Here is a 13,416-nt window from a genome sequence, read left to right on the forward strand (position 1 = left end):
ATAACAGATACATGCAATTTCACCGATTGCATTAAACAAACAAAAACATCACTCTGCTGTCATCTTTCACAAGAAGAAAAAATTTGAAGTATAAATCTGAGAAATCGATGCCTTACAGCTGATGAGGCCCGTTTCTGCGATGTGAATTTTATCTATTCTGTTCCACCTTAAGCGCCTCAGCCCCTCCTCCCTTTAGACGGAAGTTGCTCTATTTTCTTTCACCGATAGGGGGCGACAAATGAGCACAAAATGGCCTGCTGGCTCCGTGCCACAATAAACCCCAGTCTTTAAACCCGGAGACCTGTCCGTAATTGTCGCGTGTTCGTATAAAAATATAGCGAGATATAAAGGCGAATCTAGAGTCTTCAATGTCTCACTTGTGTCCTTAAACAAATGAAACCTTCTGTATATTTGCTTGAAGGCACGAAAAACAATTTCTGTGCACGCTTGCGGTTTTTTAGTGTAATGGCTGCTCTGTTCGATTTCGGAAATTGGAGCGTGTTACACCGTTAACCCCTTGTTCAGATTGGATTTTTATATATAAATATAACACATGAGATAGATTAGGTTTTAAAAGGTTCAGGTTAAAAACGTGTATTTTTGTATATTAACAGCGTGTAGATGAATCTATCAAGCCTATTGTTTGTCCAACACAAGTGTGTTTCGGGCTTCAGGAACGGATGATGTGTTTCTCCTGCTCTTCATCCTGTTATAGTGATATCAGTTAGAAATAATAATATACTCTAATACACATTCGTGGGTATTTTTTTCACTCCCAAAACTGGACCCTGACTCCAGAACCGAACCGATGTTTAATTTCAGCGCGTGAAAAACAAAAGTCTTGTATGGAGAAGGAAATTAAAGGCTCGAAGTCGGCACCATCATTTTTCGCCCTTTAATTGCGATTATGACGTCATCTCTATGATTTACCGAGCACACTCGAAATATATTTGCCATAGAAGTGATAGAAATAATATATAACCGCCGCCAGTTTACGTATTCCTACCTGTTTATGTTTTTGTTTTTGTTATTTGTTGTCGTGCTGAATGGTTTTGATGCGTTTTGCATTCACCTGGTTGCCGTGTTTGGTTAAAATGAACTCATTGTAGCTAAGCAGAGAGCTTTCCATATGCAATAACAGACTATATTTACCTCTAACGTAATTATTTTTATTTTAATTATTTAAAAAAAAAAAACTAGGTAGAAAAGAAAAAATAAAATGATCATGTCAGACTTTTTTTTCAGCAGTTTTTTTTCCAACAGCCTTAGTTCGTTCTCTACTTAGAAACTTATTATGAATGTTTTTTGAAAAACTTATTTATTTATTTACTTATTTATTTATTTACTTATTTACTTATTTATTTATTTATGTTCAGTTCAGTTGGTGTCAAAAAAAATTCCCATTGTACATTTTTACACTGGTACAAAAAGGTAAAAAAAAAAACTATTCAGGGTAAGTTCAGTGAAAATGAAAGGTATATATATATCCTACATCACCTTTTTTGTACTCCTTTTTTTTGTTCAGAGCTATAGATTATATAACACACTGATTAGAAACCTCTTAACGTCCCTTAAAGCGGAGAGATCGATTTCAGTACCTTACTGTTGACACGATTATCACATTTAAAGGAAGTTTATCATAATCCATTATACTGCGAATTTACTCCCAAATGCTGTTAACACGATAAAAGAAAAAAAATAACATGCTGGTCGCATGGTTAGAATTGGAAAAGAAAAGAAAAGAAAAGAACAGAAAAGAAATGGAAAGAAAAGAAAAAATAAACAAAAAGTCTCATATTTTAATATAATATTTAAATATTAGGCTCATTATTTACGTGTACATTGTTTGGCTATTTAAAACTCTGTTTTTTATACTTGAACACATGAAGTTAATAATATTTAAATGACTACTTTGAGGTTGGATTAAAACCTTTCAATTTAAGTATAATAACTATATCAAAAATAATATCACTATATCATGTACAACACAGCAAAGTCCCATACACCTCATGCATCGTCCATGGAGTCCACGGTGAGATTCACTGCTGTAAAGAAACGAAGAAATCCTCTCATTTAAACGGCATTAAATACCAAGATCATTATTATTCATCATTTAATTCTTATGAAAACTGAGAAAAAATAATTACTTACCGCGTTTACACTCCTATTACCCAGTCTTCCTTAATTTATGTTAAGTGAAGAATTCCGAGAATATGATTACGGATGTAAATTAAAGGGGGAAATTGGATTGAAGACTAGGTTCTGGGGTCCGAAAACTACGGGGTTTTGTTTATTCTAAAGCTTTTACAATTACACGAGGTGTCTGGTGTTTTCTATCTTCATCGGAAAAGCTGAAAAAGAAGCAAAAAAAAAAACGTGTGTGTAAATTAGTGAAGACGTTCTCAAAGTGAGCTCCAATGACCCCTAGGGGGATCTATATATAAAACTAATTTTAGAAACGTTAAAGTAATTATATTTATTATTAAGCTCATATTAGTACATTTGGTTAGTTGAACTGAATGGATTTTACCCAAAACTCTAAACAGTATAAGGTGCATAAAGGTGAATAAAAGCTATAAAAAATAAATAAATAAATAAATAAATAAATAAAAAATTAGTCAAACTATTATTTTATAATATGTTTATGAAGTAAATCTCTACTGTTTGATGAATTTGTATTACAGTTAAAGCCGTGTAAACATTTTAGTGAGAAACACTGCTAAAATTTTAACTACAAGGCTTAAACTGCGACACATCCATTTATGCTGTTAGGTGTGTAGATATACTTTCTGTTTTGCATCGTGTTCATTCACCAGTTCTGTTTATTCTTTATTTATTGCAAATAAAGACGACCTGAAAGAAATTGTAATTTTCCTGGTGGCTTTTTGATCACATTTATGGGCTGTGAGGTCAAAATGAGTAAGACATAATTAAGCTACAGTATTGTCGGTGTTTAAATTTAATGTCTGTAATATTATAACAGGTCTACACATGCTTTCCCCCCCAAGTATTTATTCAGGCTGCTTTTAAACAAAACCGTCACTAAGCTGTTGCGCCATTTTTGTTTTGCATACTGACTCGTGGAGTTATGTTGGATTTCTTTCGTAACATGATAATAGCCTAATAAATGGCTTACTAATAATAAATGACCTACTGGTTTCACTCATCACTTGTTTCCAATATATAAATAATAAATATATAAAGAACAATCTTTAGTAATTAAAAGAAATAATATCGTATTCCCAGTTGGAAACACACACACACACACACACACACACATCAACTCATTTCATTTTGTTAAAGTTTGCTATCTGATGTGTTATATTTTAAAACTTACTAAAACGTGATTTTATTTTCCTCTATAGACGACTGAATCCTAACTAAATCGTTACGGTTTGTCAGTTCAGTTGGCTGCTGGACTAATGTATTAATATATTGTTGCAGTACCTATATGTGAAATGTTTTAATTGGTTTTAACACGTTTGGCATGCGTTGTTTTCTGTTTGAGGAGTCAATTTGACTTCAGGATGCTGCTCATTCCCACCAAAGACCTTCTGTGCCCTGAGGTTCAATAGCAGCCGTGTGTGTGTGTGTGTGTGTCAATCAAACTGAACCGATTCAGATATGGCATTGTTTAGAGCTGAGTCAGTCTCTTTTCCCTTCTCTCCCTAAACAAAGCCTTCAGTACAGAATAGGTGTCTTTATACTGAGAGAAAATAGCAATTACCAGGACTGAATAATTAGATGATGCTCATTGTATGAGGAACTTTCAATTTTTTTTTTATGATGTATGATATAAACTTTGGATAAAAAGTAATAGTTTTCTCTGAAAAGCACTTTATATGAAGAGACTAAGCAATTTACATCATGCTGTCTTCTAAATGAGACTTATCTTAAGATAAAATAAGATAAGATAGAACTTTATTAATCCCGAAGGAAATTCTTTATTAATCCCAAAGAAATTTAATACAAAAAGCAAAAATCTTGCATTTGTGATTTTTGAGGTAAATGCCTGAATTTAAAATCCTAAATCATTTTGATTGACAAAAAAAAAACACAAATTAAATTAAATAAAAAAAATATATAATATTGATAAAAATAAAAATATAATGACAAAACAGCACGATTATTATTATTATTATTATTATTATTATTATTATTATTATTATTATTATTATTATTATTATTATTATTATTAAGGCAGGCTGTACAGGCTGTAACAGGCATATGATCTAGTTACACTTTTATTTCACCTTGTTACTATGAACAAAATGGAAAATGGGCTGAACGTGTATAATATGATGTTTATCATTTTAATATACTTCTTTGTAAAAAAAAACTTATAGAATATTTTATATATTTTGTAGACTTGTGCATATTTTATATAAATATGGGGGGGGGGGGTAACTGCCCAATATTAGACAACAACCTAAATAAAATGAACAGAAAACGTCAAAATGCTCTGAATGTAACTGAAAGTATGTTTATAAAACAGTTTTTTTTGTTGTTGTTTTTTCCAATTTGGCATGGAAGAAAAATGATTGACTCTAAAACTTCTTGAGATCGACATTTATATGCGTTTAAAGGGGAAAAGCACATGTCTGTCTCGTTTGGAAATAGCTGCCTAGTCTAATGACAGATATTCTTTTTTGTTGTTAAAAGTTTTTTCTTTGAGGCACGGTTTAGAGTAGTTTTATCGCTGTAAGCTAATGGTCTAGGGATTTGTGTGCATTTCTCACCGTATTTGCGTAATTGTCACTGATAATACTGAAGAAACAATGTTGTGTTTACTGTTGTGTCCATGTTCCCTGTTTTATTTTACAATTGGTTCTCACAAATAACAACAGTGATGAAACGACGACATCTGCAGACGTCTGAGTTTGAATAATAGGTTGCGTATCTATTAGGCCGATTTTATTTTATTGTTATATTTTTTTATCATAAGGTTGCAGCATTGTGTCATTCGAGCTAACTGACCCTTTTTTGGCCCTCGGCTTAACCACCCCCACCAAACGACATACACCTTTAAACCTACACCCACAACACACACACACACACATTGCTTCCTAATCAGCACTTCAATCCAGCTGAAGAGTTTTGTAGTGATGCTGAAATACACTAACATCGGCGAGATAAGAACTGAGAGTTTAATTAAGCACACACACACTGCTCCACAATTTCAAGCGAATAGTTTGCTAGTAATGCATAAAAAATGACCGAGCCATCAAAACATGCCTCCAAGGAGTCAAATGGGTTAGATATTATAGTTTATTTATCTTTGGTGCTTTATTAGACCTATCAGGAATTGATCAGCTGTATATTTGCTAATTAATGCATTGCTTGCTTCTAGTACGTATAAGACATGATGCACGTTATTTTGTATTGAACAATTATTTATGTTCTTATGTTCTTTGTTTGGGGCCTTTAAAGCACGCACGCACGCACACACACACACACACACACACACACACACATATATATTTATGCACGTATCATCGTCATCATTATTCATATTATTACTATATTTTAAGGTATGACCTCAATGCTACATGGCCGTCTCAACCACCTCCACCTTCATTTTATTAAAATGTATTTTCGCTCTATCCTCTCATTAAGGTTCATTCATGGGATTTTCCTTGATTCATGCCACGACTGTTACTGTGTTAAAAGCATGTTAACAAGGGGACTCCAGACTGCCTGGTCCCTCCCCCACTCATACACACTTCACAATAAACAATTTCCATGCACATTCGAGCTTTTTTTTTTTTAGACTTTTTTTTTTAACTCAAAAAAGTCCCAGCAATCAAATACACACGTAAATATCACGACATTCTTAGTTTAGAAATAAAATGAACGGTCCCAAATACAATGTACGCCCAAATACATTTTAATGAAAATTTCATCATTCAGAAAAGAAAGGAAAGTGCTTCGAAATCCACATTTTCAAGTTTTTTTTTCGATTTGAGTGCATGTTATCCTACACAACAAAGATATATGAAAAAACAGGAAAATCACAAAAATAAATATGCGTTTTATAAACAACCAGTGGCTTCAAAGTTTAAAAAATGTACTTGTCAAAACCTGACCTCAAGTATTGTACAAAAAGTACGTAGACAGAAAGATGATATCGACAATATGTCCATGTCTAGGCCTTTATGTGGTTTAAGCTACATGGAGTCACGCTCTCTTTTTGCATTATGAAACCTAAAACATTACGTTATTTATCTTGCCTGCATTACATTCTGCTTTGAATTTTGGTGAAACTGAAATTCACAGTGCACTTTGACACGGACTTTCATTCTTTGCCAAAGGCCGAACAAGTAACCGTACAGACTGAATTAGAGTAATCAAAAATAGTTTCTTTTAAAAAAGGGTAAAGGCGTCTTATCGCATTTGCAATTCTTATCGCAATTTGCAATGAATAGGACTTCATTAGCCTAACAAACCTACTGAAATGCAGCACCCAATGGCCTATTACAGCGCACTTAGTGTGTGTGTGTGTGTGTGTGTGTGTGTGTTCTCAGCACGTTGTTATACCTAGAGTTGTTGGCACTGTATGTTTCTATTTTGTTAAGAAACTCAGAATGCATGATTAAAATCAGATGGCCATTCGCATTTTGGCTGCTTGCAATCCTTTGTGTGTTGCACTTCCCAAGCCTGCTTTAGTGAGCAAACTCTACTTTGCTGCTCAAGGTAAACACGTATGCTAAAATACTTCACAGTACATTCACAAGCATTTCTACGGGCAGAAGAGCACCAAGTTCACACTTGAGTTTTGCACTTGAGAAATTCTTTGATAATCAGACGGTTTAGCTTCTCTAGTGGCTCAAGGCAGTTCATTTGAATTCTTGCATCGTGAACAATAAGTATAAATAATTATGTTGGCTAGTTGCATTAACTTCCTTTTCACATTATTATGTTTGCATGAACACCACGCTGTTTTTTTTAAAGCTGTGTTTGTTAAAAACCGAATTTGCCACAAAAAAACAAAACAAATACAAACAAATACAACACATTTTTGCTAAACCAAGCAAAACAGCACCCAATAACTAGGCAAACTGGGCCTAATTAAATTAAATACTTGGCCTAATTAAAATGTCACAAATAAGTTACGTTGCGACCTAATTCATGTCCATGTCCAGATTTAAAGAATTCTGATTTTACAAATATATATATTACCAGCCTATTATGGAGCATTACAGCATTGTAACAATGCATAGTCAAATCTGTGCTTCAGCTCCTACCATAGACTATCAATGCCTTAATCACATCGATTTGGAGTTTTTCCCTCTTCATAACTTCGTGCAAATCCGAACAGCTCCTGATTGTCAATCGTCCAGGGCCTTTCTGTTATTGTTGTAGTGTGTGTATGTGTGTGTTGGGGGGACGGGGCAGGATGGGACGGGGGTCTGGACCAACTGGGCTTCAGCCCTTGAATAAATATGTCAACTCGGTCCAACGTAGATACCAACAATGAGTTTACAATGAGTACTGATAATGGGAAGGTTTTGGAAAATATTTGGGGTATGCACCTATAGCAAAAAAAAAAAAAAAAAAGTGAGAGATGATTTTAATAGTCAAAGCCATGCTTTCCTGTCAAAATGTATAGGTCTATTCCAAAATGGCATTCGTATGTAGTCTGAAATTCCAACAGGTCGTAGTAAAAAATCCACAAGATGTTCTTTGTCATTGTTAATGAAAATATGAAAAACATCCACAGTGTTCTATAAAGCAGGATGAAAAAAATGCTGGCTTTCTGTAGCACGTGATGAAGAAGTAGGCCTCCTGCATGCTCACCAAAACCAAAAAAGCCATTCATAATAATTATCAGTGTAAGACTTGTCCTCTCAAAAATTGGCTTATGTGGTTGTTTTCCTGAATCTCTGGTTTAGGTGAGGAGGTATAACAGAAGTGCCGAGCTGCCATGTCCACACCGGATGAGAAGGATGAGGCACCTGGTTAGTCCTGAAAGAGGTTAAAGAGTAAGCAGGACTCAAATCTCCATCGCTACCGATGATCAGAGACGGAGGGCATGGAAAATTCGCCATGAAGTTAAAAGTTGTTTTCAAAGAGGATGCATGTTGGGCAGTTCGTTTGCTCACACATTTGCCAGCAGGTCTAGGACTCCTGTCCACCTTCGCGTTTGTCTTTACTATATTTTCCGTCTTTTTTCCACAAACTGGAGTCCGGTAGCTTTTCCTGACCCTTGCACCGTTTTTGTAATCCCCTTGAGTGTTTAAAGTGCTGTTTGGTTCCTGTTTAGAAGGAGGGGGAAATGTTTGTCTGCCATCTTTACCACGATCTGTTTCTGCAGTATCAGCACTGACACACAAACCGCCTGCATCATTTTCTTCGTATTTGTCTTTGCATTGGTGACCATGATCTTGGGTTGCATATTCATACTCATCAAAAGTGTCCTCCACTTTAATTTTCACGTGGTTTGGTTTCGTATCTCCTGTAGTGTCTAAGTTTGTGATTGCGGTGAATTCCTCAGTCTCAGTCTTTACTGTTTTGAGAGGTGATGGTTGCTTGAGGCAGCTAACTGTTTTTGCATCTTTTTTGGAATTTGCACCTTCCGAAAAATTGCTATCATGGGCCGCTGAAACGCCAGTGTCTTTGTCTTGATTGCAGAGTGGCAATGTGGCTTGATATCCTGATGCTCTTTGTTGGGGAAACACCTTTCCATCTGCACAGGATGTAAAACTTACATATTTATTTCTACCACTTATAAGCTCGGTTGTCTTTGGCTCGTTTGAAAAGTCCACCGTTTGAGGAGCCACGACGCTTTTCAGGCCTGAGAAACTATTCTCTACCGTGCACAATTTTTTCCCACAGTCCCAATCATCAGATTCCCTGCGTCTGTGCTTCCAGTTGGTAATGTCCAAAGTCGTTTTTTTTCTCCCTTTCTCACAGTCCAAAGCTGCAGAACTTCCATGCACACCTCCATGTTTGGGCTGAAAATTAGACCTGTAATGGAAAGTAGGCTGCAAAACCAGAGGTGCCTTTGCATTAAGGCTCGTGAAGCGCGCGCGCCTGAATCTGATGCTCTGCACCGAAACCCGACTGGACACGGAGCTTGAATCGGACTGAGACGAGCTTTCTCCATCAGTGCTCTCTTCAGAAGAACCGGAAAAAGAGTCTTCCTCCTCGTCGTCCGTGGTTCCAGAGTTGGTGGAGCTACTTGTGCCACTGCTGGTGGACAAACTTGAGCCAAAGTCCGAGTCGTTGGCGGAGCTACACTCGGTGTCGCTACTGCAGCTCTCCTGAAAATGCCGGGACTCCAAATAGAGCTCACGATTCGAGTGAAAATGGCTCAAAGATCCGTTAGATAGGCATGCTTTTGGTTTGCAGCACTTAGGAACGAGCAAGACCTGCCGGTAATGTCGTTTTCTGCCCCCGAAGTGTCTCTCGCACCTCCTTTTCCTTTTGTAAAGCAGCTCCGAGTCGGACGGAGCCGAAATGGCGGACACAGCCGGCTTTCGCTTCACCACCTCGCCGCTTCGAAAAAACGAGCGTTTCTCATTAAACTCCACACATTTTCCAGGTATTTGCACAGTTTCATAGTTTCTGAAGGCTCTACATGCAGTCGGTGTTACGGGTTGAAAGTTCTGGTAAATGGATTTGCTGTAAATTTGAGGTAGATTAGACGGGAGCTCCGGTCTGACAGCTTTGTTTCGAAGAGCCAGAGTCGGCGACACTCCGCGAAAACTCAGCCAAAGTTTCTTTTTCCAAAAGCCGTTCCTGCTGTCGGGGGAATGTTCTTCATCTCGCATATGTTCCTCTGCTTTTGTCTTCGTTCTTCTTTTGTTAGATTTCAGCACGCGCTCGGTTTTGCAGGAGAAATAGAGAGCCTCCACGTCCTCTCTGGAGATCAGAGTGCATTTGGCTGCATGGAAAGCCACCGAGTTTATTGCTTTGAGCTTTCGCAGCTCCTCCAGATCACAGTGATGCTTTTTCACGTTCAGGTGATCCATCCGTTTGTGCACGGTAGTCCGCGGGATGTTTTTTAAAAGGTCGGTAAAGACCTGGGAGAGGGCAAACATCTGCTTGCCTTTAATGACCAGATACCCGAGCTTTACACCCTGCATTTCCTCGAAGCCAAACTCCAAGTCTCCCATTTTCCTTATTGTGTTGTTAAGAATCCCAACATTGATGCTCCTCTGCTACTGCAGTTGCTTTATCACAAGGCATCACTGCTGATCAGCTCAACGTGGACCACGAATATGTCCACACTGAGGAAAAAAGTTTGAAATAGCGAAGAAAAATCTAAAAATAGAAAAGGAATAGTCCTGAAATAATTTAAAACAGTAGGTCCATTCAGTTAGGCGCAACATGATGGATATGTGAGATGTTGCATGCAGCTCTTATATACCTGCAGTCCCTTCAGCTCTCTCCTTCTCCATGAACAGAAGAGGGAAGGTGAAACGGATAAAGAGAGAGAGAGAGAGAGAGAGAGAGAGAGAGGCGAATAAAAGCCCCCAAAATGCAACTGCTGTTCCCTGTGCTGGTTTAAGCCACAAATAAACTGACAGCGGGAAGTGAGCAAGTTGGGAGACACCTTCATCAATTAAAGCCTCCCAAAGTCGACGCTGATTGGACGATTCTGACAGGTGATGCAATAAAAATGGATAATTCCACCACGCGCACCCCCCTCTGCGTAATTACCATACTTGTACTGTAAAGCAGTCTACAACCGGGGCGGTATTATTATTATTATTATTATTATTATTATTATTATTATTATTATGTATTTACATAAGCACGCATTCTACTGTTAATGATAACACCAAATAAATTTTTACGCATAAAATATAAAATACATTACAGTTATGTTTATAATGCACATTTACATTTGCTTATTTTGTAAATAGTCGTTTGCAAATAGCGGGTTAAGATGATATACAACACAAAGCTGTTGAAAGCCTGTCCGCTGTTACCAGGTTATAAATGCTGTTTGGACGTCGACACGTTGTTTGTTATATTAAATTTTAGAAGGAGAATGTATAAAGTTGCACTGGTTGAGATCGTTAACCTTTTTTAGGGGGCGGCGCTTTGTGAGCAAATGCGTTCTCTCTATATATGGTGTGTGTGTGTGTGTGTGTGTGAGAGAGAGAGAGAGAGAGAGAGAGGGGGCGAGAGAGAGAGAGAGAACATGTCCATGTTGTCCAGAACCAAAATCTAAATATCTATATGAAGTGTAAGCAAGTAGTAAGGGATTCTTTTGAAAGAGAGATAGAATGTCCAGACGTGAAGGCAATATTGATATAAGAGTGCTGTGCAGGAAGTGATTCGATAGTTCGGCTTTCTTTAGGTTATGGTCTATAATGACGATTAGTGTAAAAACTTCAAATACATTTAGGGTCCAGTTTCAGCTTGGAGTGAGAAAGTCATTACTACTATTTCGATCAAAGGAAAAAGAACACGAGAAGGCTGTGTGTGTGTGTGTGTGTGTGTGTGGATGAGTGACAGTGAGAGAAAATTTTCATATACGTTTCACTAATGTTTTCATATATCGAGTCTCCTCTTCATTTCCTGTAGTCTGTGTGTGTGTGTGTGTGTGTGTGTGTATTCGCGAACCATTCCCGTTTTCTTCCTTGTGAAGTGACATATGAGAGAGAGAGAGATAGAGAGAGAGAGAGAGAGAGAGAGAGAGATCAATAACTCCATGCTGCGTTCTGCCATCAGTCAAAACATTGTGTATAGGACTGGCCAAACGTCTGTGTCTTATTCAGTATTAAAAGCAAGTCTGTTCATTCATTCATGCATTCATTCATTCATCCATCCATCCATCCATCCATCCATCCATCCATCCATCCATCCATCCATCCATCCATCCATTCATTCATTATGCTGGACAACTAATGATAACTTGTTCATTAACATGAGTGATTTCAACTGTTTTATGCAAATAATGTAACGCATTTTTAAAGCCTTAAAAAGCAAACCTTTTTTTTAAAAAGAAAGAAAGAAAGAAAAATCTGCTCCTTGTCTACTTAGATATTATAGGCTAAAGCGTTTATTATTATTATTATTATTATTATTAGTAGTAGTAGTAGTAGTAGTAGTAGTAGTAGTAGTAGTAGCATTGGAAATCATTTTCATCAGCAGTAGATCGATTTATTGGCTTAATATCCGCGAGCTGCATTATACTCAACTCAATTCACCTACTATTAATATTATTAATGAAAAACGCTACACATTCACAGCATATTAAGTACCCAGCACCTTTGTTCTGAGTTACACAGGGTCCTATATGAGGGGAAAAAATTCACAGCGACCCTCAATGTTGCCTTTTTTTTATAGATCGAGGGTCTTTTAAATATCCTTTATAAGATATTTTAGAAAATATCTAAGCACACGTGACTACTATAAATGCTGTAATGTAAGCAACGGTTGGCTGTACAGATGTGTACACAAACCATTAGGCTTGTACTCATGAACAGCAAATCAGAGTTTCTTTATACCTTGAATGAATTCAAAGGGAAAAATCAGAGGTCAAAGGTCATAGAAGAGTCTAGGCCTTAAAACCACAACGCGGTATAAAACAGACTACCAGTATTTCAGTGCTTTGTTTAACAGTGCAATGTTTAGCACTACCATCCAAAAGTAGTCAAATATATCTGCCCCTTGTTAGTTTGATAATACATTACCAGTCTATTTCATACAAATGAAGTAAGAAAACCATTGACCACGCCCTTTACCGTAACCCTTAACTTAAAAAAAAAGAAAAAGTCGAAATTTGCTAAATGTACAATCGTGAGATCTGCATGGGTTTTATTTGCGTGTAGGAATAATAAATAAAATAATTGTATTTATTTATTTATTTATTTTTATTGTTTTTAAATTCGTGTTTAAATTCGAGGACTTGCCTTTCACTAATTTTAAAATATTGTATATATATATATATATATATATATATATATATATATATATATATATATATATATATATATATATTCCCCTACAGGCTCAAATAATTTTGTAGAGGCAGTGTTAGGCAAGCAAAAAAACTCATTCTAAATTTCAGAGTTCAGAGTTCCTTAGCTGTGACATGAATGATAAACGAAGGTTGATCTTCTCTTCCCTGTGTGTGTGTGTGTGTGTGTGTGTGTGTGTGAGCGAGAGAGAGAGTTCGCTGAACTGGTGTCAAACACTTCTAATACAATTAACACCCAAAAAGACATACATATGACTGCACCTTAAAAGAAAAAAAGCAGAGTCAACAAATACAAAAAATTGGGGCGCAATGCAGCTGCATGAGTGTAACTGAACAGGAAGCCTATTACTGGTGGGCGCTGGGACACACAGATAAGGTTTTCATTCAAAGCCTCTTTACATCTCGAAGGCTTTGTAAGTAGTGACGTCACACTCAAAATACTCATAAAACAATAGGTTATTAAGCGTGCTGGGCAAAAT

At 36.7% G+C, this 13,416-nt stretch overlaps 1 protein-coding gene across 1 annotated transcript; it reads right to left on the reverse strand.

The window, feature by feature from the left end:
- Positions 1–2,173: 2,173 nt before the first annotated feature.
- Positions 2,174–10,547, reverse strand: skida1 (SKI/DACH domain containing 1). Its single transcript, XM_058376647.1, has 2 exons — positions 7,245–10,547; positions 2,174–2,351 (listed from the first exon to the last, which is right to left on the reverse strand). Exon 1 carries the CDS (start codon positions 10,116–10,118, stop codon positions 7,860–7,862), a length of 2,259 nt encoding a protein of 752 aa, XP_058232630.1. The 5' UTR covers positions 10,119–10,547; the 3' UTR covers positions 2,174–2,351; positions 7,245–7,859.
- Between the last annotated feature and the right edge of the window lie 2,869 nt (positions 10,548–13,416).

The sequence above is a fragment of the Hemibagrus wyckioides genome, linkage group LG23, assembly GCF_019097595.1.
Source record: "Hemibagrus wyckioides isolate EC202008001 linkage group LG23, SWU_Hwy_1.0, whole genome shotgun sequence".
Classification (NCBI taxonomy): Eukaryota; Metazoa; Chordata; class Actinopteri; order Siluriformes; family Bagridae; genus Hemibagrus; species Hemibagrus wyckioides.

Coding starts and splice junctions, on each gene's coding strand:
- skida1 (XM_058376647.1), bottom strand. CDS start 10,118: ATGGGAGACTTGGAGTTTGGCTTCGAGGAAATGCAGGGTGTAAAGCTC.